This window comes from Nilaparvata lugens, chromosome X (assembly GCF_014356525.2).
Source record: "Nilaparvata lugens isolate BPH chromosome X, ASM1435652v1, whole genome shotgun sequence".
Taxonomy (NCBI): domain Eukaryota; kingdom Metazoa; phylum Arthropoda; class Insecta; order Hemiptera; family Delphacidae; genus Nilaparvata; species Nilaparvata lugens.
The window spans coordinates 47,110,477-47,137,810 of record NC_052518.1 but is presented as its reverse complement, the minus strand read 5'-3'; the positions used below and the strand labels follow the sequence as shown (position 1 = coordinate 47,137,810).

Genomic DNA, 27,334 nt, shown 5'->3' with positions numbered 1-27,334 from the left:
CTAATGGTTTTGCAATTACCAACGATGACTGTAATTATATTTATTTACACTACGGTACTACTATGATACTATGAACAAGTTAAATGAAAAAAAAAGAAAAATGAAAAGGAGTACTATGAAACTAAACCAACAGAACAAACAAAACAATTGATGATAAGTTACTGAAGCAATCAAATAGGTGCAAACTGTTTTAAATCGTGAGCAAGTAACTCAAGATCTTTTGATTCAAAACTAGGGAGATTATTGAAACAGGAGTTCGTTAAGCTTATATTCAAGTATATATTTATCCAAATTTTCCCTTTTCCGATATTCATTTCAATATTCAGGAAGTCTCGAGGAAGACTGTTAATCAATTTATTTGATACATAAATGAATTGTCGACGACATACATCAAGCACGGTCAGATCATTATCGTAGATTATGCTAGAAGGTCTTAAGTGGTATATGGGCTCACGCAGGTTGAAATTATTCTTATTTTTCAGTATAAAGTGAAGAAGGCTTTTGGTGTACAACTGTCTTAGCGTTAAAACATTGAAATCAATAAAAAGATCGTTACTGGGGTAACGTCTAGGTTTGAATGAAATAGCCCTAATTAAAAACTTTTGAACAACGAATAATTTATTGAAATTAAGGTTTCTGGCACCCCCCCCCCCCAGGCAATTATTCCATATTGCAATACTGATTGTCCATAGGCAAAGTATACCAGACGGGCGATTTCCTTATTTTTTAGCATATCAATATTATAGAAATTGTGAATTAGGTATCTTGACCTACGGCATTAGCTCATAATTTGTACATCCCATTTTAAATGACAATCCAGAAGGACACCCAGAAATCTATAGTGAGGTCCACGTTATATTGGCAGTGTACGATTGACAATACTGTTGCTGTCCTTTTCTATCATACAACAAACAGATAGCGCTATCTCTCTCTCGCTTTGCAATGTTGTCCGTTTGCCAGAATATTTTATTTTTACTTTTGACAGTGACTGTACAAAAGTAAACAAACAATTCTCAGCCGCCATTTTTTTCTTCATTCTATCAAAATATTTGAGTACATGAGTCGTATAATTGATTTAAAATGTGTTTTTGAAACAATGAAATAATTTTTAGACATTTCCGTATGAGAAACACAAATTAGAATACCTGAAATGACATTTTAAAAGTTGATAACTAACCATCCTAGACTTCATCCATGCTTCAGTTAGCCTACACGTAAGGTTACCTATACCTACTGAAATAATATTGAAAGGTTATTTCAGAATTATTTCCATTGAAATTACTTATTTTGAATAGGATTTCTATTTTTCTATTATTTTTAAAAGAAATTGGAATAGAATACCTACCAAATAACTTGATTTATGCTGTTTTGAAATTCAGATTGTTGTATCACAGCTTTTTAAATTAGCCGCCATTTCAGGTTTGTATAAAAATAAAAATCTGATCTCAGTTATGAAAGCAAATTTTCTAATCAAATTATGAAAAAATATATTTTCTTGATTAATTTGACATAAAATTGATTATTTTATCAAGGAATTGATCATTATTATAGGATCAAATTTAATGGGATGAATTGAGTAACAGCTGTTACTGTACACTCATTGGCAAAATGGAGAGACTTAGCAACGTTTTTCTCCTATGTTTCTTCACTGCCATTATAACGTGGACCTCACTATAGTGTTTGTAACCGATTTTATTATTGGACAATCACAGACAGAACTGCCCCCGCATGAGTGAATTCTCAGCTCATTCAAATTATTTGGGAGACCAGTCTTATTTGGAGAGAATGTAAGATAGATACTTTTTTCGAATTAAGGGTCAGGGTATGGTCATCTAAATATGATTTTAGTTTCTTGAGGCCTTTTTCACTGATGCTTTACATGTCTTCCCACGAATCAGCAGTAAATATTATAGTGGTGTCATCCGCATAGGAAATAATATCACTATTTTCAATATCAATTTTCAGCAATATCATTCATGTACAAAATAAATAGAATTGGAGATAGTACTGTGCCTTGTGGCAAACCATAATTAGATAACATGGCAGTACTTGTTCTATTATCCAGGGTTAGGTGTTGAGTACGATCTTTCAGGTAATCAGTGAACAATTTTAGAGGAATACCTCTTATGCCCAAATACTGTAATTTCTCAAACAATCTTTTATGCGGTATGGTGTCAAAAGCTTCACTGAGATCAATAAATACAGTCAAGGTTTTTTCTAGTATTTAAATTTTTATAAATTATATTAATTAATTTTAAAATTGCATCCTCTATACATTTCCCCTCTTGGAAACCATATTGATTATCATGAAGAATTTTATGGAGATTCAGGTAATTTATAAGGCGACTCATTATTACTCTTTCCATGATTTTAGAAAAAACACTTAGAAGACTTATTGGGCGGTAATTTGAGGGATCATTGTGATCACCTGATTTGAATAGTGATACAATTGAATATATCTTGAAGTGGTTTGGGAATACACCTTCAGTGTAGCACTTGTTTATAATTACAGCTAAAGGCTTAGAAATTAAGTGAGAAATTCTTTTAATAGTTTGGTTTGCTATTTTATCTATACCTGGGGCTGCACTATTCTTTAGAGAAGCAATACAGTTTGAAATTTCATTCTCATCTGTTGGATAGAGGAAGAATGAGTGTGGTGAGTTAATATGGGTGTCTGTGGTTTGCCTGGGTAAAGTTGGCGCATGATTGTTACTGTTTGTGGACCTCAGCTTTTCAGCATATACTCTACCCACGTTGGCAAAATGATTATTGAGAATGTCTGGATCAATTTTTGGGGCTGGTGATTTCTGATTGTTGCCTATCATCTCATTGATGCAGTTCCACGTTTTTTTGCTATTACTAAGAAATAATAATATAATATTATAATTTTATTTTCATAGAACCTAAACTTACATTGTTTTATGAGTTTATTTAGTAGGTTCCTGTAATTTTTATATTCTATTTTTAATTCAGAATTAAACGGTTGTTTTATGAGCATTTTATGCAATTTGTCTCTATGGCGAATGGAATTTATCAAACCCTTTGTGATCCAACTTTTCAATGGCTCCAGCTTGTGTGGTATGGCCCGTTTACTAGAAGAGTTTTCAATCAAGTTTAGCAATTTTTCTATGAAAATATCGGTGGCTTTGTTTGCATCCGTAGTAGGGTTATCCATCCAGAGTTCTGATTCCAACTTCTTGGATAATGTTTCAAAATTTATTAAAAATCGGTGATTTGGGACTATATTATTGGGTGTTGGCTTAGGTGAGCGCATATGTAAACAAGTAGAGTAGTGATCGGTAACATTTGTCTTGAAAATGATGCCTTGAATATCATTATCCTTCAATTCGCAGGTTTTCAGGAAGATGTGATCAATATATGTACTTGAATTGAGCTGTACTCTGGTATCTTTGTTAATGTAAGATTTGAACCCATTTGAGGACATACAGTTGAAGTAATCAGCTGTAGTTTTGTTGTTAGAGTTTAAATTTATATTTAGGTCGCCGAGAAATATAGAGTTTTTATGTTCTCTGAAATGTTCTAAGGAATGATTAAGATCAGTTAGGAACAGTTCTAGGTCCGATGATGGGGATCTGTATATTGCAAATATAGTTATATCTATATTTTGAAAGGGATGTAATATATTTAGTATCAAACTATTTGACTCTGCTATGTTATAATTGATTATATTCACATTCAGCTACTCTAACGAATACACAAATTCCGTCGCATTTATTCAAATTACTAGCCTTATTGATAGCTGAATATCCATTTATAGAGAAATTAAAAAAAAGTTCATCTGTTTTCCATGTCTCCGTTAGTACAATTATATGTCTTACAATAATTGTCTTAAAATTTTGAATCATGTAAATAAATTGGTCGAAATTCAAACTGCGAATATTCATCTGTATTATATTTAAGTCATTCAAAGTTCTTATGCATGTTTGTCCGTGAGGATCAAAAGTAGTAATATCCTCAACCAAAATAGTATCATAACACTCTCTGGAAAGTTCCTCTTCGAAATTATTGACAATAACCATGTAAAGAAAAAAGTATAATGTAATATTATATTAGTCAAGTATAAATAAGGTTAAGTAATTGCTTTGAAAATGAGTACTTTAGTAGAAGCTTGACGAGGTTTACTGGAGCTCCCAATCTTGCACATTTAGTAAATAGTATAATATTGCTACAAATTGTAGAAATAAATTGACATAAAGTCGAATTAAGATAAAAATAGAATCATAAAACAAATTGAACTTGGTGATTGGAGGCATCGCTGAAATGAACTAGAAAGAGGTTACTGGAATATCAGAATAATAATAAATATAATATCAATTCAATAAGAAAATATATAAAGAGGACTAGTTTGGGAAAGTAGGCCATATCAGAGTTCTCAGATAAATTATAGGCTTGACTGGTGAATACGGACAGGTTGAAGTTTTGAAGCTCAGTTTGGATAAAATATATATGTATATATAATTTTTCTTTTCAGAAAGTTCAACAAAATAGTAAATATTGTACGTATTATAGTAACAAAATATTACAAAATAGTAAATACGTGTGATAAGAAAAGGGATATTAGACTACAGTCAACTAAAAGCAACAATTCTTTAAAAAAAGGCAAAAATAAACCAGCTTATTAAAAAAATAATAAATAAAAAAAATAATGACATTAATAACCTTGCAATGGTAAGAACATTATCGTAGCTTCAAAAATGCAAAAACTCAGCAATAAAGCCTGAGAAACTATATTGAGCTTGTTGACTTAGCAGGGCTCCCCAAAGTGTGAGGCAAGGGCGCAAGGCGTTAGTGTTTTCAGCATATTTGGGAGACAACTGTGACATAATCCTCTCATTTTCCCTCCAAGTCACTCTTCCATCACTCTTGACCACACATTCTTAAAACCTAATCTATCAGCGATGCTTTTCAACAACCAGCGTCTTTTTTGAGTGAGATCCTCATGTATGACGATGCCGGTTCCTTTCAATTTACGCCTATTCGAGATGTCAGCGTGACGGACCTGATAGCTGATGAACTTGACTAGTAGCTATCGAGGCCTAGGTCGCGCACCAGTAGTCACAACATCAGCGTGCGTCGATCTCCGTCCTACGCGATGACATCGGTCAATGTCAGCTGGCACGATTGATAAACTAAGCTTATCATTTATTAGGGCTGCCACAGCGTCCACGGACATATCCCCACCGTCGGTCTCAGGAAGCCCCGAAATACGGACGTTTTCTCCTCTGGTCTGTATTGTGCCAAATCGTCCAGACGGTCATCATAGTTTTGTTGTAGATGCGTGAATGGCCCTTGAGTAGCTTCACCTCACCTGACAGCTCGTCCACCCTGGCGAGAGCCGCCTCCAGTTTGCTCGCCATTGCAGCGCCGATCGTCTCACACAGACGAGTCTCCAGTCTAGCAGCGAAGCGGTCGACGAAATCATCTTTCAAAAGCAGCGCCTCTAGAGTCTCGGCTATTTGTTTTTGCGTCTCCATGGCAACAGGAATGCTATCGGTACTCGAGGAGCAAGACGAAGAGGAAGCAGTTCTGCTCGTCTCCTCTCTCTATTGTCGATTCGGTTGCTGCTGCTGCTTCTGATTATGATGAATCTGCTGCTGATGTTTAGCCGGTGGATTGATAGGCTTATCATTGCTGGTTTTCGAACTGGCTGTTGCACGAGTCGTTCGTGGTGACAAATATATTATTTAAAGTTCATAAAAGAAAAGAATACACATCATGATGATGTTTAGAAACCGATATTTGAGCAGGAATCTGAGGATGATTAACTAACTCACACTTGTAAAAAAACCGACTAATAGTAACGAAAAATCCACTAAAACAGACAATTTTCAGGGAGCTCTCCTTTTGCACGTCAGCCTTCAAACATTTCTTATCGCAACTGATGTATTATAAATAGCTATCCATGATATAAATTTGAAGAAAATCGTTAGAGCCGTTTTCGAGAAAACCGTGAAAAACATGGTTTTTCTAGTAATTATCCGCCATTTTGCTCAAGAATATTACGGAGCTCCTACAATTTTCCCAAAAATGAGACTCATGTCAGTTGATAGTGCTTATAAATAGCTATCCATGGTATAAAATTGAAGAAAATCGCTGGAGCCGTTTTCGAGAAAACCGTGAAAAGCTTGGGTTTTTTAGTAATCATCCGCCATTTTTCTCAAGAATATTACGGAGCTCCTGCAATTTTCACATAAATGAGACTCATGTCAGTTGATAGGGCTTATAAATAGCTATCCATGGTTTAAATTTGAAGAAAATCGTTAGAGCCGTTTTCGAGAAAACCGTGAAAAGCATGGTTTTTAAGTAATTATCCGCCATTTTTTCCGCCATCTTGAATTGAATTTTATTGACTTTTCTATTGTCGGATCCTCATGGTATAAGGACCTTAAGTTTAAAATTTCAAGTCAATCGGTTAATTAGGAATGCAGTTATCGTGTTCACAGACACACACACACACACACACCCAAAAATCATGTTTTTGGACTCAGGGGACCTTGAAACGTATAGAAGACTTGAAATTAGGGTACCTTAATTTTTTTTGGAAAGGAATACTTTTCTTAACTATGGTAATAGGGCAAGGAAAGTAAAAAGCAATCAAATTAAATTTTGATGCAAAAATGGACTTCGAATATGATTTTTGTTGTGTTCACGCAACTTGTTTTGTCCTACACTCACACTAATAATTTTCAACAGTTATACTGTAGTGTATTTAAATTCAATTTTAATTGCCCAGTAATTCAATTTCACAATAAATACAATGTTACAATATCATTACAAATATATGGATAACTATATAGTCCAGGCAATGTATGCTCAATAAAAGTTATAGAGGGAAAAGTTTGGAACACAATTTTTGACCCCGCAGCTCTTTTAAGGATAGTAAGTAAGGGGTAAACATATCAAAAGTCCTCACTCCTACCCCCTGTGCTAACGGAGTGGGAGTGGTTTGAAGGTACCATATTTTGTTTTTTTGCGTATATCTCGAACAATCGTCTTGCAATAACCTCTTCTCAACAAAACTTGTGGGAAATTTATCCAACTTCATTTTTGCTCAGTCAGTCATGTCGCTGAAATGCATTGTTTCCAAGATACATGCGTGTAAGCCAGAAATGAGAAAACGCAACTTTTAAACCACCCTAATCCCTTAAGCACAAGGGGTAGGGATGAGGTTTTTTTATATGTTTACCTTCTTACTTGTCCAAACAAAGCTGTGAAATCAAATATTGTTTTTCAAACGTTCCATCCAAATTCCCTTTCAATTGCTCTATTGTTGTTAAACTGAAGATATTACACTCAACACTATAACGGCTGCAACAATCATAGGAAGATGCGTAAAATAATGAAATAATACATTAAATTGAAGAGAATATGATGCTCTATGAGCTCATTATTTGCACGGATTTTTCCAATCAAGCGTTAAAAAGTTATAAGGCCAAAAAGATGAAAAATCGGAGCCGGAAGGGGTTTTCTTCGAAGGTGTCACCCTTCGAGAGCTCATACCTAGAAAATTATGAGAGATATGGAAAAATGTTACAAATGAAACTTTCAAACTTATTTGTAAGCTTAATTTTGTATTCAACAAAAATTTCCGTAAGATGCATATTGTTCGAGATATACGCAAAAAACCAAAATATGGTACTTTCAAACCACCCCCACCCCCTTAGCACAGGAACCTAACCTAACCTTAGCACAGGGGGTAGGAGTGAGGACATTTAATATGTTTACCCCCTTACGCTCCTTAAAAGAGCTGCGGGTTCAAAACTTGTGCTCCAAACTTTTCCCTCTATAATCTTTCGTTGACTGGACTAATAAATGAATCACAAAATTGTTTATGATTTGTCTATTTTTCTGAATTAGGCCTATAATTTATTATTCTCAATAATTTAAGAGTTAAATTATTGTTCTCCCAGAAAAGCAAGCTTGAGCTCTTGGAAGGAGTTGAATTTTTATTCACATTTGACCGTATGTTAGACTATCCAAAAATCATAACTTTGATTCTTAACTAAATATTAAGGTAGTAGTTGATTGTTGATTTATTTAAAGGTTAATAAAGGTAACATATGTTGGTGTCAGGCAGTTGGTTGTTGAAATTCAATGAGAAATAATATACTTTTCACAAATCCATTATTCACCTCATTCATCAAACTACTATTTATTCTACCAAAGACTTATCTTGTAGGAAGCTTATTAATTAAATATTGGCAATAAAATGAAAACTAGTTACATGAACTTAGTCTGTTTAGCAAAATATGAATCAAAGGTGTTGGAAACATTAGGTCTTATAAGATAAAATTCATTATGAATAGTTTTATTGTTTTTGTTGATGTATAGGATTGCATTTCTAACATATGTTTGTCTCAATGTTGGCTAATTTTTTTCTATAAACAATAGTGCGCTTGGGTAACTTCTTGATCATCCCAGTGCTGCACGTATCATGTGTTTCTGTAATACGAAAGGTATATTTTTATTGTGTATTTTGTGCTGCCCCCATGCCTTCAATATATTAATGGAATAATGCGTGTGAATATGCAAAGTGAATGTTTCTTATTATGTTCAAATGCTATATTTTATTGATTACGTGAAATAATACATAGGTTGATTATTAAAATTTTGAGCAAAGGTGTAGTATGTGAATATTCCATCAACAATGATAATATTTGATTAATTACGCCTAGGTATTTCACATAATTTACTTATTTTTTCACAATTATTATTTTCTAACTTGAATCAGCCTTTATGCAATCACCTGCTTTAAGAAGTGTTTCTCAATATAACCTCATTAATGACAAACATTTGCATCTATGAATGTATCAATGGAAACAGTTTCATTCAAAGATTTCTAATGAATTGTTAATACAGTTTTTCATGGATAAATATAAAACTATATTTTCTGGGGTGATGATAAAGTTTAACACATTTGGTTTGTCCATTCTTATATGTTCCGAATGTATTAACAAGTGTTCTGTGAAGTGGCTGTAAAAGACATGAACATCTTTTTATGAATGAATGACTGGTAGTAGGCCTCACTTGAGATGAATGAATATCAATTTTGATTAATATTTCTTTGCTCTTAGGACCTGTGGAGAGCTGAACCGGTTATAGAGCGAATAAAACCGGAGAAAGATGAAGAGTCAGTTGTAGATAATGGTAATAACAGAAAGACTGATCCCCTCTACTGGCTAGCAGATCTTGCACTATCTAGTGAGGACAAAAAGCATGGCGTAAGTTATTTTTCCATCCACTTCCTATGAAATAATATTATTTTACAACTTCCTCGCACTTCACGGTTAACTTGTGGATTTCTATCAGAAAAAAATGGCTATCATACTTCGTTATTTCAATTAGAATTCACAAAATAATTTCCCCCATCTTCCTTGTGAGAAATATCAAACATTCATATTTATCTAGGAATTATTGAATGTAGAACTTGATAGCAAAATAGGCACAAAACATTTTTATTTTAGGTCTCCCGCTCCCAAGATTCTGCTTTGAGCACAACCAGTATTTTTGTTGAATGGTAGCCTTTATTACGAATTTTAATTATTAAAATTAGATTTAAATATTCCAATAACAAGAATAATGAATTGTAAGAAGATTTAACGTTTTAAATTAATCTTGTCCCATAGTTGTCTTTATTTCACTCACTGCAGTAATTAGTTCAATTCAATAACCAGAGATAGTGTTCAAATAACTCTGTGAGTATTATCTGAATTGTTAAATTATTCAAATTTGTTGAATTAATAATTTAGGAGATTATTCCAATAAAATGTATTATTGCTTTGCAGGATACGGGTAGTAGTGATAGTGATACGGAAGACAACGACCAATCGACTCTGCGAGATCTGCTCATCAGAGTACCATCAAATAAGGGCGGTACGCCAGAGAAGAACAGTAGCTCATCCGAGAACTGCACAATGCTGCCGAATGAAAATGCAAAGGGCGAACTGATGTGCACAAAGAACAAGGAAATTGGTAACAGGACCAATACTACGGCACAGGTGCAGTCTGAAAATCTGGTACACTATGTGAGTCGGTACACGGGAGCTTCGAAGGGAGGATCGATGTCACTGCCACTGCGCATCATGACGCTGAGTGAGAGCTCCCTGTTTTACCCAGATGTGCCGCACCTCTGGTTGTGCGATGGAAAACTGCTGCAATTGCTCGAGGCCGACAACCCCGGCAACCATTCCATCTTCCAGGACCAGTGGAAGCGTGGCCAGCCAGTCATGGTCAGCAACGTCACCAAGAACATGGACATGTCTCTGTGGCATCCCAATGCTTTTGCCAGGGATTTTGGCGATGACAAATGCCTCCTGGTGAACTGTTTGACCGGCAAAATAGTTCCTAATCAGCCGATGAGGAAATTTTGGGAAGGATTCGACTCGTTGGCCAAACGGCTCAAGGACGAAAAGGGCCAGCCGATGGCGTTGAAGTTGAAAGACTGGCCGCCAACTGAGGATTTTTCTAAAATATTACCAAACAGATTCAACGACCTGATGAAGGTACTGCCACTCAAGGAGTACACTATGAGAGATGGTAGCCTGAACCTGGTGTCTAGACTGCCAGACTGCTTCGTACGGCCTGACCTTGGCCCCAAAATGTACACGGCATATGCCACGGCCGGCCAACACAAGGGCACCACCAACCTGCATCTGGACATCTCTGATGCCGTCAACGTGATGATCTACGTGAGCATTCCGGAGGATGCTTCGGAGGAGGAGTATACGGATGCCCTGCGAGCCATCGATGAGGCAAACTGCGACATCCTGACACGAAGACGCGTGCGTGAGTCGGGCATCCTGCCAGGTGCCCTCTGGCACATCTACCTGGCACGCGATGCTGACAAGATCCGTGACTTTCTGAACAAGGTAGCATTGGAGCGCGGCGCCCGCCTCCAGCCCCACCACGACCCCATCCACGACCAGACCTGGTACATTGATAGCGAGCTGCAGAAGCGCCTGTATCGGGAGTACAATGTGCAGGGGTTCCCAATCATACAGTGCCAGGGTGATGCCGTCTTCATTCCAGCCGGTGCTCCACATCAGGTAAATATTTTCATTCAATCATTGATCATACTCATACATCCAATATCATACATCATGCATCATACATCCATAAGAGTTATTGGTTTACTCACTAATACTGGGTTTTATTCACCGTTCCTGGCACACATCCGGTATTTGACGTCACCTAACGTAATTTCTGGACAAGACATCTCCTAACCTAACTTCGTTTGTCGATATGTCCTACCGAAACCTCCCCTCCCCCCCCCCAAATGCTTTCCAATATACAAAGGTCCCAGGTTCAAATACCAGGAGGTAAGTCAAAGGTAAAAGAAGTATCAATAGGAGATAGAGAATCCATTACTCCACAGAAGGATATCTTTTGTTGAGAAAAAGATCTCCCATTGAATCTATACAGGGTGTTTCAGAAGTAGTGTCGAATATTTTAAGGTATTTTTCATTGGATGATAGGAGACTACAAATGTCGTATTTGAAGTGTCTAAAACTCAGCGGTTATTCATATAGCTGCCATTTTGTTTTTTTTCACTAAGGAATTTTTATCTCAAGAACGAAATGTTGTATTAATCTGAAATTTGGCATGAATATTTATGCTATAAAGACTCAACTTTAAAGAAAATTTTATTTACATATTCAAAATGGCGGCCAATTTAAATTTTTGATGACAAATTTCACGAAAACAGTTATTTTTACAGAAAATTTACAAGAGATAAAAAAGTTGTAAAATTTTATCAAGATTTCAATGATACCTTATTTATTAAGATTGGTGAAAGAATAACAGAGAAATTAGATCTTTTCGTACTGCATGCATGACCACTTTTAACCATTTAAACATCAATATTAAATTTTCAATTCCAATTGTATTTAAGATGGAGCTTTGAAACTCGGTATGGCTCCATATGGCCATACAGGTGAATTTACAGTGTTTTTCAGATGATCTTGTTTCTCTTGTGTATGCATACAGTACGAAAAGAATTAATCTCTCTGTTATTCTCTGACTAATCTTAAATAAGGTATCATTGAAATCTTGATAAAATTTGCTAACTTTTGTCTCTTGTAAATTTTCTGTAGAGTGAACGGTTTTCGTGAAATTTACTATCACCATCAAAACATTTAAATGGCCGCCACTTTGATTATGTAAATCGATTTTTATTTTTTAAAGTCGAGTCTATATAGCATAAATATTCATGCCAAATTTCAGATCAATACAACATCTCGATCTTGAGATAAAAATTACCAAGTGAAAAAACAAAATGGCAGCTATAAGGATAACCGGTGAGTTTTGGACACTTCAAATACGACATTTGTAGTCTCCTATCATCCAGGAACAATACCATAAAATATTCGACACTACTTCTGAAACACTCTGTATATAGCTATATAAGTTAGGATTGCGATTAATCAAATAGTCTTTTTAAAAAATGAATTTATTTGTTAACCACATATTACAATAATTTTATATCTCGCGATAGAGCTCCGTTCGCTATGTCCGCCAGCTTGGAACTGACTACTAAATACAATGTTATCTTCCACTACAACTATGCTACATCAACAATAATGGAATGAGGAGTGCTGACTATATAAGTAATTAGCTATATAACTCCTCCATCCCTAAAAAGAACTTCGGGGGTAGGATTGTTAACAATGTTTAGATTGGGTGAATCTTTTCTACTTAGATAACGATACAATAGAACAATTGACATTAGAATAAAAATTACATACAAAATAATTGTCCAAAAACTTATGTTCGTAGTGAAAATACTTTCTTCCCTTATGGGGGTGTACTTGTTAACAGCAATCGGATTAAAATTAAGATGTTCTAAATTTTTCAAATGAATTTGGAAATCTGGAATTTGATGATCTTGAAGCTCTAATTGGTTGTTTTATAGAAATTTTGGATGTCCTCTCGTTTGGGAAGAGTGGAACAGAGGTTTTCCTCGATAGTAAATTTTTCCTTCAGCTATATTGATGAAATAAATTCCTTGAAGTGTTGTCACAGTAGTTTCGGTTTTCGATTAAATGTGGAAGGTCTCAAATTTTGGTAAGACTGCCAAATATTGTTGTATTTCGGGAATCCATTTGATGAGGTTCTCTTCAATTTGGACGGCGGTGAATTAATCTCTTCAATTTGGACGGCGGAACCAGTAGATATAATAGCCGCTCCACATTGCAGTTGTTGATGGGAGATGGCTTCGGATGAGCACAGATAGCATTCGTTATCTCCTATCAATCTACATTCTTTATACAATCCTTCAATTTTTAAAGTATTAGAACTATCAGAAGATTTCAATAGGTATTTGTTTTGTGGAAGTATTGTTACAAAATTTGATTCTACTTTACTTTGAATTGGTAATAATTAAATAAGATCAAAAATTACTTCTTCCACAATCGGAAATTCGAGAAATAAATGATTTCGTTCTTAATTAGCTTACAATCTACATTAATCAATTTTTCTATTTCTAAAATCTTATTATAATTGATTTCCAATGGGAATGGAATTTCTATAATGAATTGAGTTCTAGCTTTTATCAGAAATGATTTTACTCAAGTCATTTGATTTTTGGTTGGGTTCGTTGACTTTACTTTTGAATCATTTTCTTCAGCGTTAAAATAATAAATAGGCCGTTTCATCCCATTGAAATTATTACTCTCATTGATGAAATTCAAATTTATTTTAAGCTTTTTCATATTGTCAAGTCCGAGAAGAAGGTCAAAGTTTTTATGAAAATCAAAAAGATAGAACGTATGTTTCGATTTTCCTAATAAAGAAATCTTTATACTGTATTTCTCTTGTGAAATACCATGCGCTGTTGCTATTTCAAAAGGGTCTTCTATCAAGTTTTCTTTGTAACATTCCATACCTATGAAGTTCTTAACGAATGTCCCAGTGCTTCCTGTGTCGATTAGAACACTAAATCTTGTTTTAGGGTCAATGAAGTAGGGAAGTTCATTTTTGTCATCTTGTAAGTTCATAATAGAAAATTTCTTTCGAGGCTCGTATCCTCTAAAAAACAGTCTGATTCGGTTTGTTCGGCTGGCTGGAAATACGTTTCATTTTCGTTTTCAACGGAGAGCTGTTTGAATCCGTCTGATAATTCTTTCTGAGCGTTTTCTCCGAAATTATTATCAAACTCATCATTTTGCATTTCGTCTGCCTGTCTGCCGGTCGGCCTGTCATTTGAAACAGTCTTGGTCTTTTTTGGGGATGATTGTTGATTGAGGAAATGCTCATTGGCGTTGGTTGATACGAATTTTTGGGTCTTGGTTGGTTGTAGTTTGGATTTTGAGCTCTTGGCTGATTTGTGTTGAAATACTGTGGTTTGGGTTGATTGTTTTGAAAATGTTGTTGAGGTCTGTTCATATATTGATTTTGGAAGTGTTGATTTTTGTTTTGAAAGAACTGACCTTTCTGATTTTGAGTGTGATAGAACTGTTGTCTCTGAGGATAGTTTTGCATTTGATAGCTGGGATTACTTTTGTGTTGGATTTGAGTGTTAGGCTTTTTCAAATAAGAGTGGTCTTGAAAGAAACCGAATTTGAACTGGAAGTTGTTAGATAGCATGTTTAGAGCACTGTCCAACGAACTGGGATTTTTGGTTCTCATGAGAGACCCGAGAGGCTCTCTTAATCCTCTTAGCAATACTCCAAGTGCTAATCCATTTACATACTGACACATGACCTCTGATATTGTGGGTTGTTTGTTTCGGAAATATGAAATCTTTAAATTCAGAAGTTTTTGGATTTGTTCATAGAATGAAAAGGGTGATTCACCTGATTCTTGTTTTAGTTCAGCCATTTCAAGATTGAGAGTAAAGCCATCTCTCTTGTCCATGTAACTATTGATCAAAACTTTCTTACATCAGGCCATGCATAAGTGTTAGAACAAGTAACGATGTCAAGAGCTGAGCTTTTGATACGGGCAAGGATAGTAGAATACAAGTATTCGTTTTGGAAATCATCTGGGTTGGCAGTTACATAAAATTTTGCCACAAGTTTGTCACAAATTGAAATAAAACGATTTAGCATAGTAGGCTCTCCTGAATAATCAGGGATCATGTCCAAGAACTCTTTCTTAAGGGTAGGTACAGTTTGGGGATTGGTTGCTTTATCATTGTTGGGATTCATGGCTCTTAGTTATAGATAAAACTACAAGAAAAAGAAATATGAAAATAAAAAGGAAATTTAATATTGTCCAAGTTTGTAATAAAGTGATGAAACAAAAATGCTTTGTTACTCACAATACTATAATCAAGTTCATCTTGTCACAGTCCAGGGTTCTGTCGCACATGTAGGATATTCTCCAGAGGTGGAAGTCCTTAGAAGTTGAAGCCCGTAGTAGTCCTTAGAAGTTGAAGTCCGTTGTAGTCCTTAGAAGTTGAAGTCCGTTGTAGTCCTTAGAAGTTGAAGTCGGTGGTAGTCCTTAGAAGTTGAAGTCCGTTGTAGTCCTTAGAAGTTGAAGTCCGTTGTAGTCCTTGAAAAGGACTATTTTAATCCGTGGTAGTCCTTTGAAGTTGAAGTCCGTTGTAGTCCTTAGAAGTTGAAGCCCGTAGTAGTCCTTAGAAGTTGAAGTCCGTTGTAGTCCTTAGAAGTTGAAGTCCGTTGTAGTCCTTAGAAGTTGAAGTCGGTGGTAGTCCTTAGAAGTTGAAGTCCGTTGTAGTCCTTGAAAAGGACTATTTTAATCCGTGGTAGTCCTTTGAAGTTGAAGTCCGTTGTAGTCCTTAGAAGTTGGAGTCCGTGGTAGTCCTTTGAAGTTGAAGTCCGTTGTAGACCTTAGAAGTTGAAGTCTGTTGTAGTCATTTGAAGTTGAAGTCGGTGGTAGTCCTTAGAAGTTGAAGTCTGTAGTAGTCCTTAGAAGTTGAAGTCCGTTGTAGTCCTTAGAAGTTGAAGTCCGTTGTAGTCCTTAAAAGTTGAAGTCCGTAGTAGTCCTTAGAAGTTGAAAGTCTGTCACTTTTTCATGATTCAATTCTTGATTTACTTTGTAGATGAAATACGGTATTGTTAACACTTTACTATACTGTTCACTAATTTTATTATTTTTCACACATGTCCCGATATTAGGTGGCTGAGTAGAAATATAATTTTGCAATTAACACTCACGAATTTAATAATATAATAGTTCACCAACTTATTCAATTTGAAACGAAGTTATTTTGATGATTGTTCACTCATTTAAGTCCCGATGTTAGGTGACTGATACAACTTTTTCGTAAGTTCATGAATGCTTCATTAACGGTTAAAACCGAAAAACCAAATTTTGAAGTTCTTGAAGTGTCCTACCGACTGCGCCAGTTAGGATTGTGAATAATCAAATAGTCTTTTGAAAAAAATGAATTTTTTTGTTAACCACATATTAATAATTTTATATCTCGCGATAGAGCTCCGTCCGCTATGTCCGCTAGCTTGGAACTGACTACTAAATACAATGTTACCTTCCATTACAACTATGCTACATCTATATAATAAGAGAGAGTAGGGTTGTGTTTGTTCGTGTGTTCGTTTTTCCAATCAAAACATGTTAACTTGTGGTTTGCATACCGGAAAAACGGGAATGATTAAGATCTCCAAATTTTGCACATAGATTCTAAAAATATCAATTTCATGCACCTTGAAGCCCAAATTTCAATTCTCTTTCTAGTTTTTTCAGAGTTAATGTTCAAATTTAATTCATTTCATTCATAGAAATGAAGTTTCATAGTTACAGCATTGTTGTGAAGTGTGTTTGTATTAAAGAAGCTCATAGAGAAATTGATACGCTGGTAGCAATGTGTAGCAATATGTGCTTCCATACAGGAAGCTCATGTTTCAATACGGGAGTTTTGATACAAATGCTGGCAGCCTATGCAACAATGATACTAATATAAAATGTTAGAGCCTTACCCCCAGTTGCACGTACGTCGGTTAACGTTTAATCACGATAAAATGCTATATTTTAATCGAGATTAGTGCTAACTGATGCATTTTGGTTGCACAAAACACAAATTTCAAGCGATAACGCCGATTAAACTAACCGGCATAATTTTTTTTTAATTCTGATTAGTTGGCACCATTTTAACTGCAATTAGCTGAAATGAAGGAAATTTGAAGAAATGAAAAAAAATAACGCCGGCTAAACTAATCGATTTCATTACGTCAAGTTTTAAAATAGACCCTTGCGAAGCACGGGTTACCTGTCAACAATAATGGAATGAGGAGTGCTGACTATATAAGTAATTAGCTAGGTTATATAACTTATATATATTGAATATTATATCTCAAATATGTCCATGTGACTTCACAGCAACTGGATGACACTTATCCTCTGATGTAAGAATAATAAAAATAAAAGTGTTTCTATCAGTATTCTTCCTAGTAGGCTATTGGAGTGTTCATATCCAATAGTATTCAATCAGTGTTCACTCTGTGTTCACTCAGTGCTCATTGAGTGTTCACTCAGCAGTGCACTAGATCTACTTACTCTAGAGAGGAATAAGGTTAAATACAATGCAACAAATTGAAGTTATTAATTATTCATTGATAGTTAGGTTTAATGGAAGGTTTTTCTAACAAAAATCATAATAACATTAATTTTGGAAGATAAAATAGAAATACAAATGCGAAATTAGTTGAAAGCTTGACTACTAAAAACTTTATAAACTGAAAATTTAACGCATTTCTTGTCATACTGAGAACTTGACCTATTGAAAACTGAAACTTGCTGCCAGTATCAGAAACCGTGTTATAGTGTTGATGCCACCAGCATCGAAAACCGTGTTTTAATGTACAAGTAGTTGCATTAAGTCTCATTATAATTGACCGAAGCGAAGCTGAGGTCTTGGTTTCGACTCGATCGGGTTTTGTCTGTTTGTTTGTTTGTACCGCAGGTACAGTCGTAGTTATTGTCCGATTTGGATGAAATTTGGTTTACAAGTTGTTTGAAACAAGGCGCAGAAACGTGTAACGATTTGTGATAAGACCTCCAGTTTTTCTGCAATTTGAAAAAACCGCAGACCAACCTCCATCCAGAAAGTTACTTTTTCGTATCTAGCGCCGTTATCTTTGAAGATACAGCAATTTCTATTCTTCTCAAAATGAAAGATCCTTGGATTTACAATAAATTGAGAGTAAATCGTGCCCACAATAAATATAAGTAAAACAATTGGCTCTTATTTTTTTAGAATAGAAATTGTGCCGCTCTAATATGTGCTGTATTGAATGAATGGTATCGTTGGAATGAAGAAGGAATGCTATCGATCTATTTTTAGATCAAGAGTTGTCAGCGGTGAACCTTGAGAACGTCTGAGCCGCTCCAAATCATACTGTATATTTATTAATTGAAGAAAACTTCTCTCTTGATTGCACCATTTCTTCCCTTTTCAACATGAATTTTCCCTGTTTCATAGATGAATAGTTTCTAGACCTACGGAGCCGGCCGGAGGCATCACAGCTTGGATAGCTTTTGTTTTCCTTTCAGTATGAGATCGGAATCCGACTTGTGAGCATTAACATTCTGCATAGGCATAACAAGCCATAACATTGAATCCACTTTTCATGAAATACATCATTAGCAACCTCCTGTCATTGTCACCAACAAACCCATCTTATTTAGAATCGTTTTCCGTCTCACTATCGTCTGTGAGACGATTCATCGTCCAAATTGCCTACTGCATATTCCATTTTTCTGTCAGTTGACCGATTTCTTATAATTAATTATTAGAAAAGTTGTAGTATTGTAAGTATGGGGACGATATAAAGGTACCTCCCTGAGAGACATTTATAAGTCCGGTGTCCCTGGAAACAATGTCTCTAGCACTTTCAATGGAGAAAATAATAGATGATATGAATAAATCTTCACAATAATTATACTGTACTTTCTTAATGGCCCTTCTAATTAGTTTGAAAGTTGTAGGCTATTCATGAGCGAGGTCTACTGTTCGCAGAACTGCTAGTATAGTTTTAGTTTCAGTTTATATTTATAGTTTTGAAAATCAATCGCGAAAAGACCCCTATTATGAGATTGATTGCGATGCTGTAATGTTTACATTACAGTTTGGTGTTAGGGTGAGTACACCTGACGAGCAATTAGTAGGTTTCGGGTTTAGTTCCCGGGCTGGTATATAATTTTTGAATAGTATTACTCTCATTGAATTTCCATCTAGCTGTGAGCTTAATGATTAGAGGTATGTCGTAAGAAGGGTAATGCTAATGATTATGGCATTTATTTTGATTGCCTGGAAAGTCAATTTCATGCAGCTAGAGAGAGGTTGTTTATTGTGGGTGATTTTAACTTACCTGAGATCAGTGACAACAATTTTGAGCTCAGGTTTGGTTCGGTCGCTGCTAGAAGACTTGACAAATTTTAAAATTTTTATAACTTGCAACTTTTCAATTGTAATGCAACATTCGTACACTCGATCGTATTCTACCTAGCCTGTCTGTTGTGGAGATTGCCCATGTCTCTGTGCCTTTGGTACCTGAAGATCGAGATCACCATCCTGTTTTGTGCATCAAGCTAATTATTGATTTTCCTAGGGAACCATGTTTGCAATCCGGAATGCGTTCTGTTTATGATTTCAGAAGGACTGACTATTTATCACTTTATGTGATGTTGCGAGATGTGGTTGTGAGTGGTTTGTGTCTGCTGATCGATGTTGGTGATGCTGTTAAATTTTTCTATGGTGAGTTTTTCAGGTGTTTTGAGGTCACAATACCTAGGAAAACATCAACTGATAAAGCATACATATACCCCCTTGGTTAATGCAGAGATTATTCAAAAGCTCGAAAGAAAGAAAGAATAAGTGCGCTCAAGAGAGGAATTATTCCAATTTTCATAACAATCAATATGTCACCTTGCGTAGATAACTAAAAATTTCAATCTCCACAGTTTATGAGAGTTATGTTAATCTAGTCCAGTCTAATATTAGTTGTGAGTCCCAAGAATTCTGGAAGTTTATTGATGATAAGGTAGGCTTGGGCGACTTTTGTGTGATCATATGGTTCTCGAGGATGGAGATATTTCTAATGTGTCCATACCCCAATTACAACTTGTTACAAGATGGATGAGGACAATGGACTTTATGGTGAGAGCTCCAATAGTACTTTGAATATTTCTTCAGTCTCTTCAGCCGAGAGTAGCACCGGGTCCTGATGGAATACCAGCTTTATGGGTTGCAGCGAGCTCTTGGTGGCCCCAGTCATTTATTTGCTTGACCTGTCTCTTTGTAAGGGTGTTTCCCTGGTAAGTCTGAGATCTCAAAGATTATTTCTATTTTAAAATCTGAGAAAAGGAACCTAATCGAGAATTATCCTCCGATCTGTCTATTTCTTGTCTTTTCTAAGATATATGAAAAATACTATACAAGAAGATGTTTTAACATGTGATTCCTATGATAGTGTAGGCCTATACGGACTTAGCAAATGCATGTAACCGAGTAAGCCATAGTGTGTTGCTGTATCGCCTCTCTAGTCTTTGGTTCAGTGATACATTGGTCAATTTTTTCCAAATCGTATTTACTCCACAGACGGAATATGGTTACTGTCAAGGGGATGGATTCCTCTTACTATTACAGTACCTCTACTTCAGTAACTTGGGACCGCTCCTTTTCTTGTTATTGATAAATGAACTTCCACTTCAGTGGTCGTCCAAGTGTTTGATTTTTGCAGATGACATGACGATATTTCGAGGTAGCTGGGATGATAGCTGTCAATTGCAGTTGGCTATTGAGCGCATAGTTGCATGGTGTCAGGCTAATAGTCTAGAAATTAATGTTAACCCACTCTAGGAGGCGACTGCATTGACACGACTACATTATGATTACATTTACAGGATTAGTGATGTGGTCCTTGACAGGATCAATGATTGCAGGGTCCTGGCTGGGAGTTGTCTTCGACAGTTTGCTGTCATATTGATTATGTGTCTTCCAAATCTAACAGTTTACTGATGTTTGTTTTGAGAAATGCAGATGACTTCAGCAATGTTAATGCCATACTGAGTGTCTATCAGGCCCTGGTGAGGAGCGTTTGAACTATGGATCCATAGTTTGGAGTCCTCACTCAAACCAAAGTGTTTAGGTCATTGAAAGGGTGCAGAATAAGCTGATGATGTTCTTATACTTTAGTAGGTTTGGTAGGTCATGTACCCTGGGGGTTCTCCACTCAACAATTAATGGATCTATTGTTATTAGAGTCTGTACGACATTGTCGAGATAAAGCATCTTTTATTTGTTTGGGCATTGTTGGATGGCACTGTGAACCCTCCTTCCTTGCTGGAAATGCTGAATATCAGTATTCCATCATTTAATAGGCGGAGTAGGCCTACTTACTTGTTTGTGGCTCCCAGGTGCAAAACGGTGAATCATTTTTTTTCTCACAATTGGTGAGAGCTCAGAGATTGATGAATGCGTTGCGTTTGGGTTTTCAGCTTGCTGGGTCTGTGTGAGTGGTGAGGAGAGGGGTGTTGAGGGCAATTCCTCGTTGATAATCACTTTTCTTTTTTATTACACTGTATTATCCATTGTTAATTTGTTAATGTGTTAAGAGAGCAAATACGGGATGTCATTCCTTGTTCTCACATATGTATTTTTAAATAATAAATTTAACAGAATTCATTTAGTAGATTACACCCTTTCTTTCGAAACCGTTGGATTGTGATTAATTTTTAGTATCCAAATAAAAAAAAAAATGATTTTTAACAAAAGGAAAGTTCTTATGTAATTAAATAAATACAAAATTATTTAAAATTTATTCAGGACAAATGAAGATAATATATACGGAGAATTCCTATAAAGAGTTGAACCCCTCCTATTTATAATTTTATTTGAAAAGCATTCTCCTCTATAGAGACTGCTATTTTTCTTTTACTAGAAGAAATTTAATTTAATGAATTTATCTAGGTTCAGTAGAAGAAATTGAATTCTATTAATTTATTCAGGTTCAGTCATTTGATTGATTTGAAAGAAAAAAATATTTCAAACTTACGTGTTTGAAAACGGACTGTTGCCGGCTGAACCAAGGACAGTGAAGTTGTCACAACCGTTGCTAGTTGCTACACTAGAAGTGCATTTTGGTTGGACAGAAAAAACTGCTCAGTTTTTAACTTTTTGGAACAGAACGCTTTCCTTCTCTCTTTGCTTTGCACATACTATAAGACAAATTTAAATTGAAATATTCAAATTACAAATTTGTTGTGTGTTCTGTCACTATTGTGACATATCTTCCCCCCTCAACAAGAGCAGAGCAGGAAAATAGTCAAATCCTACAATTTACAATACATATCTTATTTAACAGGTTAACATAAGAAATACCTTGACAGTTCTATAGTTTTTCCACCATTTTTCAATAACATATTCAGTAATAATTCAAGTAGTGATACCACTTGATTACAAAGTATAGAAAATCAATTTTTACAATTCCAACTAGTTAAATAGTTTTATAATCAATGAAAAATTACTACTTCTTAGTAGTTTGGACAAGTATTTGATAAAATAAAAAATAGAAAAAATAAAAGAAATAGGAGACTGAAGGAATGATGGAGAAGGTGGAGGAGGATGAAGAGGATGGTGATGGTACAATGGGAATAAAATATTATTACTCCTGTACAGTTGATTAAATGAGTTGTAAGGTGATTCAACAACAACAGCAGACTATTGTCTCAGCCTGAAGCAATGTCATAAGTACTACCACAATTCTACTATTAGTTCTGTGAACAGTAGACCTCGCGCAGTTATAAACCACAGCCTCCTCTTATACTGTCCATCAGAGTAAATCCTGTATGTATGTCGTGTCGGCGAGATATCGGTGTGAAAACGGCTAATGGCTGTTGGAGTTGGTGTATCAAAAATGCTAACATCAAAAGCTAATCTCCTTCAAGACATACTGGCAACAGGATAGCCCGAGTTCAAAGCAGAGAAAGGTCGAGAGACAATACTATAATATTCTAGTTATCAATTGCATGCAATCAATAGTTCATTCAATAGTGCATAAAAATTGCATTCAATGAGACATGCAATTAATAGTCCACACAGCAGCTGATTTTTAACCAAGTTACATTGAGATATTGAATCGCATGCGTCATGGCATGCAATTTATAATCCACTCGACAGCTGATTTATGATGAATAATTCTATAGTCTGATTTTTACTCTAATATTGGCGTATGAAGGAGGCTCCTTTTCCATTCATATTATCCCTGAAACTCAAAATTTCCAAAAACCTTGTATATACGTCGACGCGCAATTTATAAAAAGGAACATACCTGTCAAATTTCATGAAAATCTATTGCTGCGTTTCGCCGTGAATGCGCAACATATAAACATTCAAACATAAAGAGAAATGCAAAACCGTCGACTTGAATCTTAGACCTCACTTTGCTCGGTCAATAAGTACCACTAGATGTCATCCACAGTTTCTCTTACTAAGCATATCTCAAACTGGAGGTGTCATCCAATGTGCGATTTCCAATGAGTCATGATGGGGAAAGTAGTCCAATATGCGTTGCAATTAATTGTTTAGAATAAAATAAGGATAGGCCGACGCTATGGGAGAACTAATGCTTCATTAATCCTCTTATCCAAGGATACGCTATACAATCAGTTACATCAGGGACAGTAATGAATATTCATTCAATATTCCATGATTAATTTTATTTCAGCTTATCTTATGAGGGAGATAATCAAACTTTAACAGAGAAATGCACTAACTTCAATGCTCTGTGAGATCATCAAATCACAAGCGATATTGATGGTTTCTCAATTGTTCTTTGCGTTTCTCATATTCTTGAAGTTTGAAAGGATTTCACACTCCTAAGAATATGCTCTTCAAACTATTGTATCCTGTCTGTTTATGAAGTTGAAACATTTTAAGATCAGTCTTTTTTGTGCTTGCTAGTTCTTGAAAAAGCTTAGAAAACACAAGAAAAACACATATATCGGGCTTAACACTGGGGAAATTTTCTAAATACGTCATTAGTGCGCGTCTAAACGTTTAACTGAATAAGTCTGCCTAGTTTGAAAGTTTATGGTACAGTAGATTTTTTTCTTTGTTGATTGAATCTGTTGAGTGGATGATACATGAAAACTATTTCGCTTTTCAATGTTGGAAACTCTCATGTTTTCGAAACTTGGATTTCAATGCTCTTTGCATCATCAACCTCAGTTAAATTGAAAAAAACTTGATATCCTTAAACAATTGACATGCCATTTTTGATTCGTGTTTGTTTGTTGTAGGTAAAGAACCTACACAACTGCATCAAGGTGGCCGAAGACTTTGTGTCGCCGGAGAATGTGTCGCACTGCTTCCACCTGACGCAGGAGTTCCGCGAGCTCCCCGACACACACTCCAACCACGAGGATAAGCTGCAGATCAAGAACATCATGTACCATGCTGTCAAGGACTCGCTCCGTGTGCTGTCCACCCTCAAGACTGAACCCTCCGCATCCGCTAAGCTGCAGTAGCTGCAATCGACTACCAGTCATGGCTAGTTGTCACCCCAGTTCAGCTTTTGTGCCAGTATTATTTTTGTTGTAAAAACTGTTAGAATTGTCACGTCAACTAGCAGTTAATATCTTTATAATATACTTGAGAAGGAAGAATAATATGTATTTTCACATATTTTTGTATTCTTTGTGTAAGAATTTACTTACATAAGAATCTGATCATTCACTACTGTTAGCTTTAATCTGTCGTAAAGCAACTAAACCATTCCTTCTGACTTCGTTGAGTAAGTGCAATAAATAATTGAGAGTTGTTTTAGTTTGTAAAAGTATTATAATTATTTTTTTTTATCTATTCATCCACCCTGCAATAAAAGTTATAATGGTTAGTATTTCCTGTAATTGCTTAAATCAGCTAAGGAAACTTCAGTTTTCAGCCTGTAGTGATATCTGATTTATTTAAAATCAGTTACTGTTACTGTTAATGTCAAAGAACAATATTCTATTATCTCATCCAGTTTCAAGAAAAATATCGAGAAAAATTCAGGAGAAGTGTTTCTGGAGTCACAGTAGATTCTTTCAATGAATCAAATCAACCAGATATTGATACTCCTGGATTTGTCACATTCAATAATTATCTATTCTATTAAATTCAGAGGTATTTTGAAATATTTGTCGGCAGAAGCTTTTTAAAATAGATTAAAAGCTCATTCATTATCTGATCATTTAAAAAAATTATAATTAATCTTATTTTTATTATTGAATTCAGCAGATCGCAACATTTTATTTGATTGCTTGTACTCTAACGGATATATTTTCAATAATTACACAATGATTATGTACAAGTGATATGTGAATTGAATGTTTTGATGGCTAGAATAATTGTTGATATACATTTTTCCTCACTGATGTGATAATAATATAGTACCAATTAAAAATGTAAATTAAGAACTATGTATATTGTTGAAAATATTAAATAGAATTTTTGTAAATGCGCCAAGATATGCTTGTTTGTTTTTAAAAATTGATCATTTTGAAAAACTTGATATTCTAACATTCCCCGCTATTTAATTCTATGAGGTGATTATGTAGCCTATTTTAAGAGAAAGGCTAAGATTAGAAATGCATACAACACATGGATATAAATACAATGAACGGAGGAGACTATGCCGCCTTATACCACAGAACAGCTCTTTTTGAAAAAAACCTACATAATGGGCCCTAAATTTATTAGAAAACTTCCTACCCATTTGAAAAATCGTGAAGATCTTGAATCTTTTGGGAAGTAGTTCAAAGTTTTCCTGATGGGTGGAATCTTTTGTATACCACGCAGTAGTATGTGTGTACGAATGTATGATTCTCATCTATTTATTTAATTCTCCTTCATTGTGTTTATATACATTTTTGATAATTCATACTGTGATAAGTTTTAGGGGAAACTTGATATCTGCAATGGCATAATTCCTGTAATAGCCTTAATGGATTTTTTAGAAGCCAAAATACTCTCTCCAAATTCTGACAGGACTCACTTCACACAATAACAATCCTATGTGATTCATTGCCACAATAGAAAATATGACATATTAACCTCAATACTGTATGATACTGTCAATGGCAGAACTTCCCTGGACGCCTCATTTCAGTTCCGTGGAGTGGCCTCCTCACCTTGTAAATATTTACTATGGGGTACCTCAAAGCTCTTGTATACATAAAAAAATCAGTTACACTTGAAGCCCTGAGTGAGACAATGGCACAAGAAATTCGAGCAATATCAAGGCTTCAGAGTAGTATGTGTCTAACAACGTCTACATGAGTGTATGGACAAAAATGGATGCATTCTTCAATAATGTTGTTTTCCGTATGTAATTAATGATTCAATTTTTCTCCTCCAATTTTCAAAAAGAATAGTGGCAACATCCAAGGTACATACTGGGAAAATATTTTTTGACTTTCGTTCAAAAGTGAGTAACAGTTTAGACCGCTCATCTATCATGTTTTTTGGCTTAATAGCCCAGATGATCTTTTACTAGACATATATCATAACTCAATCCTAATACACAAGGAATCATGAAGTAGTGGATTTCGAATAAATTATGATGCATTGGCGTTTCTTTTGCTATGGTTGAAGATTGAACGATGGAATGACATGTGGCAGAAGAGGCCAGAGTGGGCCACAGCAAACAAATCATGGTGGAGTGAGAGGGTGAGGGCAACTGCCAAAAGAGAAAAGATTAGGCCTACAGGTGTCAGGTACCGTAGATGAGATAGCGGTCAATGACAGAGTGGTGGCTATTGTGATTTGGGGAAAACCAGGAATCAATCAGTGGTAAGTATGTGCAAGATTGCCTTACAATATGCCACCTTATTCTCACTTTCCATCTCTTCACTTTAATCTGCAGTCCTAAAATTCTACATTCCCACAATTCGGAGATTTAAACTTCTCATCTTCATTAGATTAAACCTTACATCTTCTTGATACTGAATAGTTAACAGCGACCCCCTTTTCTCTTGTCTCTTTTTGCTTGGTGTCCCCTTTTGCCTGGCGCCCTATGCTACCGCGTACCGAGGTACCCCTGACCGGCCCTGAAAGTAGCACCCATTAACTATGATAACGTTAATGTTAGAAGGAAAATCTAACTTTTAACCTAAGAGATTTCTCAAGATTGATTTAGTTGTTGAAGAAGAACTCTTCAGCTGTGGGGGCTATAGTACAATATACTACAATTATCCTTGTGTACAAACTTATTCATTACAAGAATATTTTACTACTTTATCACATTTCTCTCATAATCTAACAACAGTCTGTCAACTTTGTGGAGCTATGAAACGACATTGATGTGAATCAATAGAAACATAACTTGCAAACTCATGTTTATTTATATTTCAA

General features: G+C 35.4%; 1 protein-coding gene across 1 annotated transcript; it reads left to right on the top strand.

The window, feature by feature from the left end:
* The first annotated feature begins 5,493 nt into the window (after positions 1-5,493).
* On the top strand, positions 5,494-25,449 carry LOC120354604 (lysine-specific demethylase 3A-like). The gene is made up of 4 exons (XM_039441962.1): positions 5,494-5,553; positions 9,096-9,242; positions 9,807-11,066; positions 24,241-25,449. The coding sequence occupies exons 1-4, from the start codon at positions 5,494-5,496 to the stop codon at positions 24,466-24,468; spliced, it is 1,695 nt and encodes a 564-aa protein (XP_039297896.1). The 3' UTR covers positions 24,469-25,449.
* Positions 25,450-27,334: the final 1,885 nt, after the last annotated feature.

Coding starts and splice junctions, on each gene's coding strand:
- LOC120354604 (XM_039441962.1), top strand. CDS start 5,494: ATGGCAACAGGAATGCTATCGGTACTCGAGGAGCAAGACGAAGAGGAA. Junction 5,554..9,095: donor AAGAGGAAGCAGTTCTGCTC/GTCTCCTCTCTC, acceptor CTTTGCTCTTAG/GACCTGTGGAGAGCTGAACC. Junction 9,243..9,806: donor GTGAGGACAAAAAGCATGGC/GTAAGTTATTTT, acceptor ATTGCTTTGCAG/GATACGGGTAGTAGTGATAG.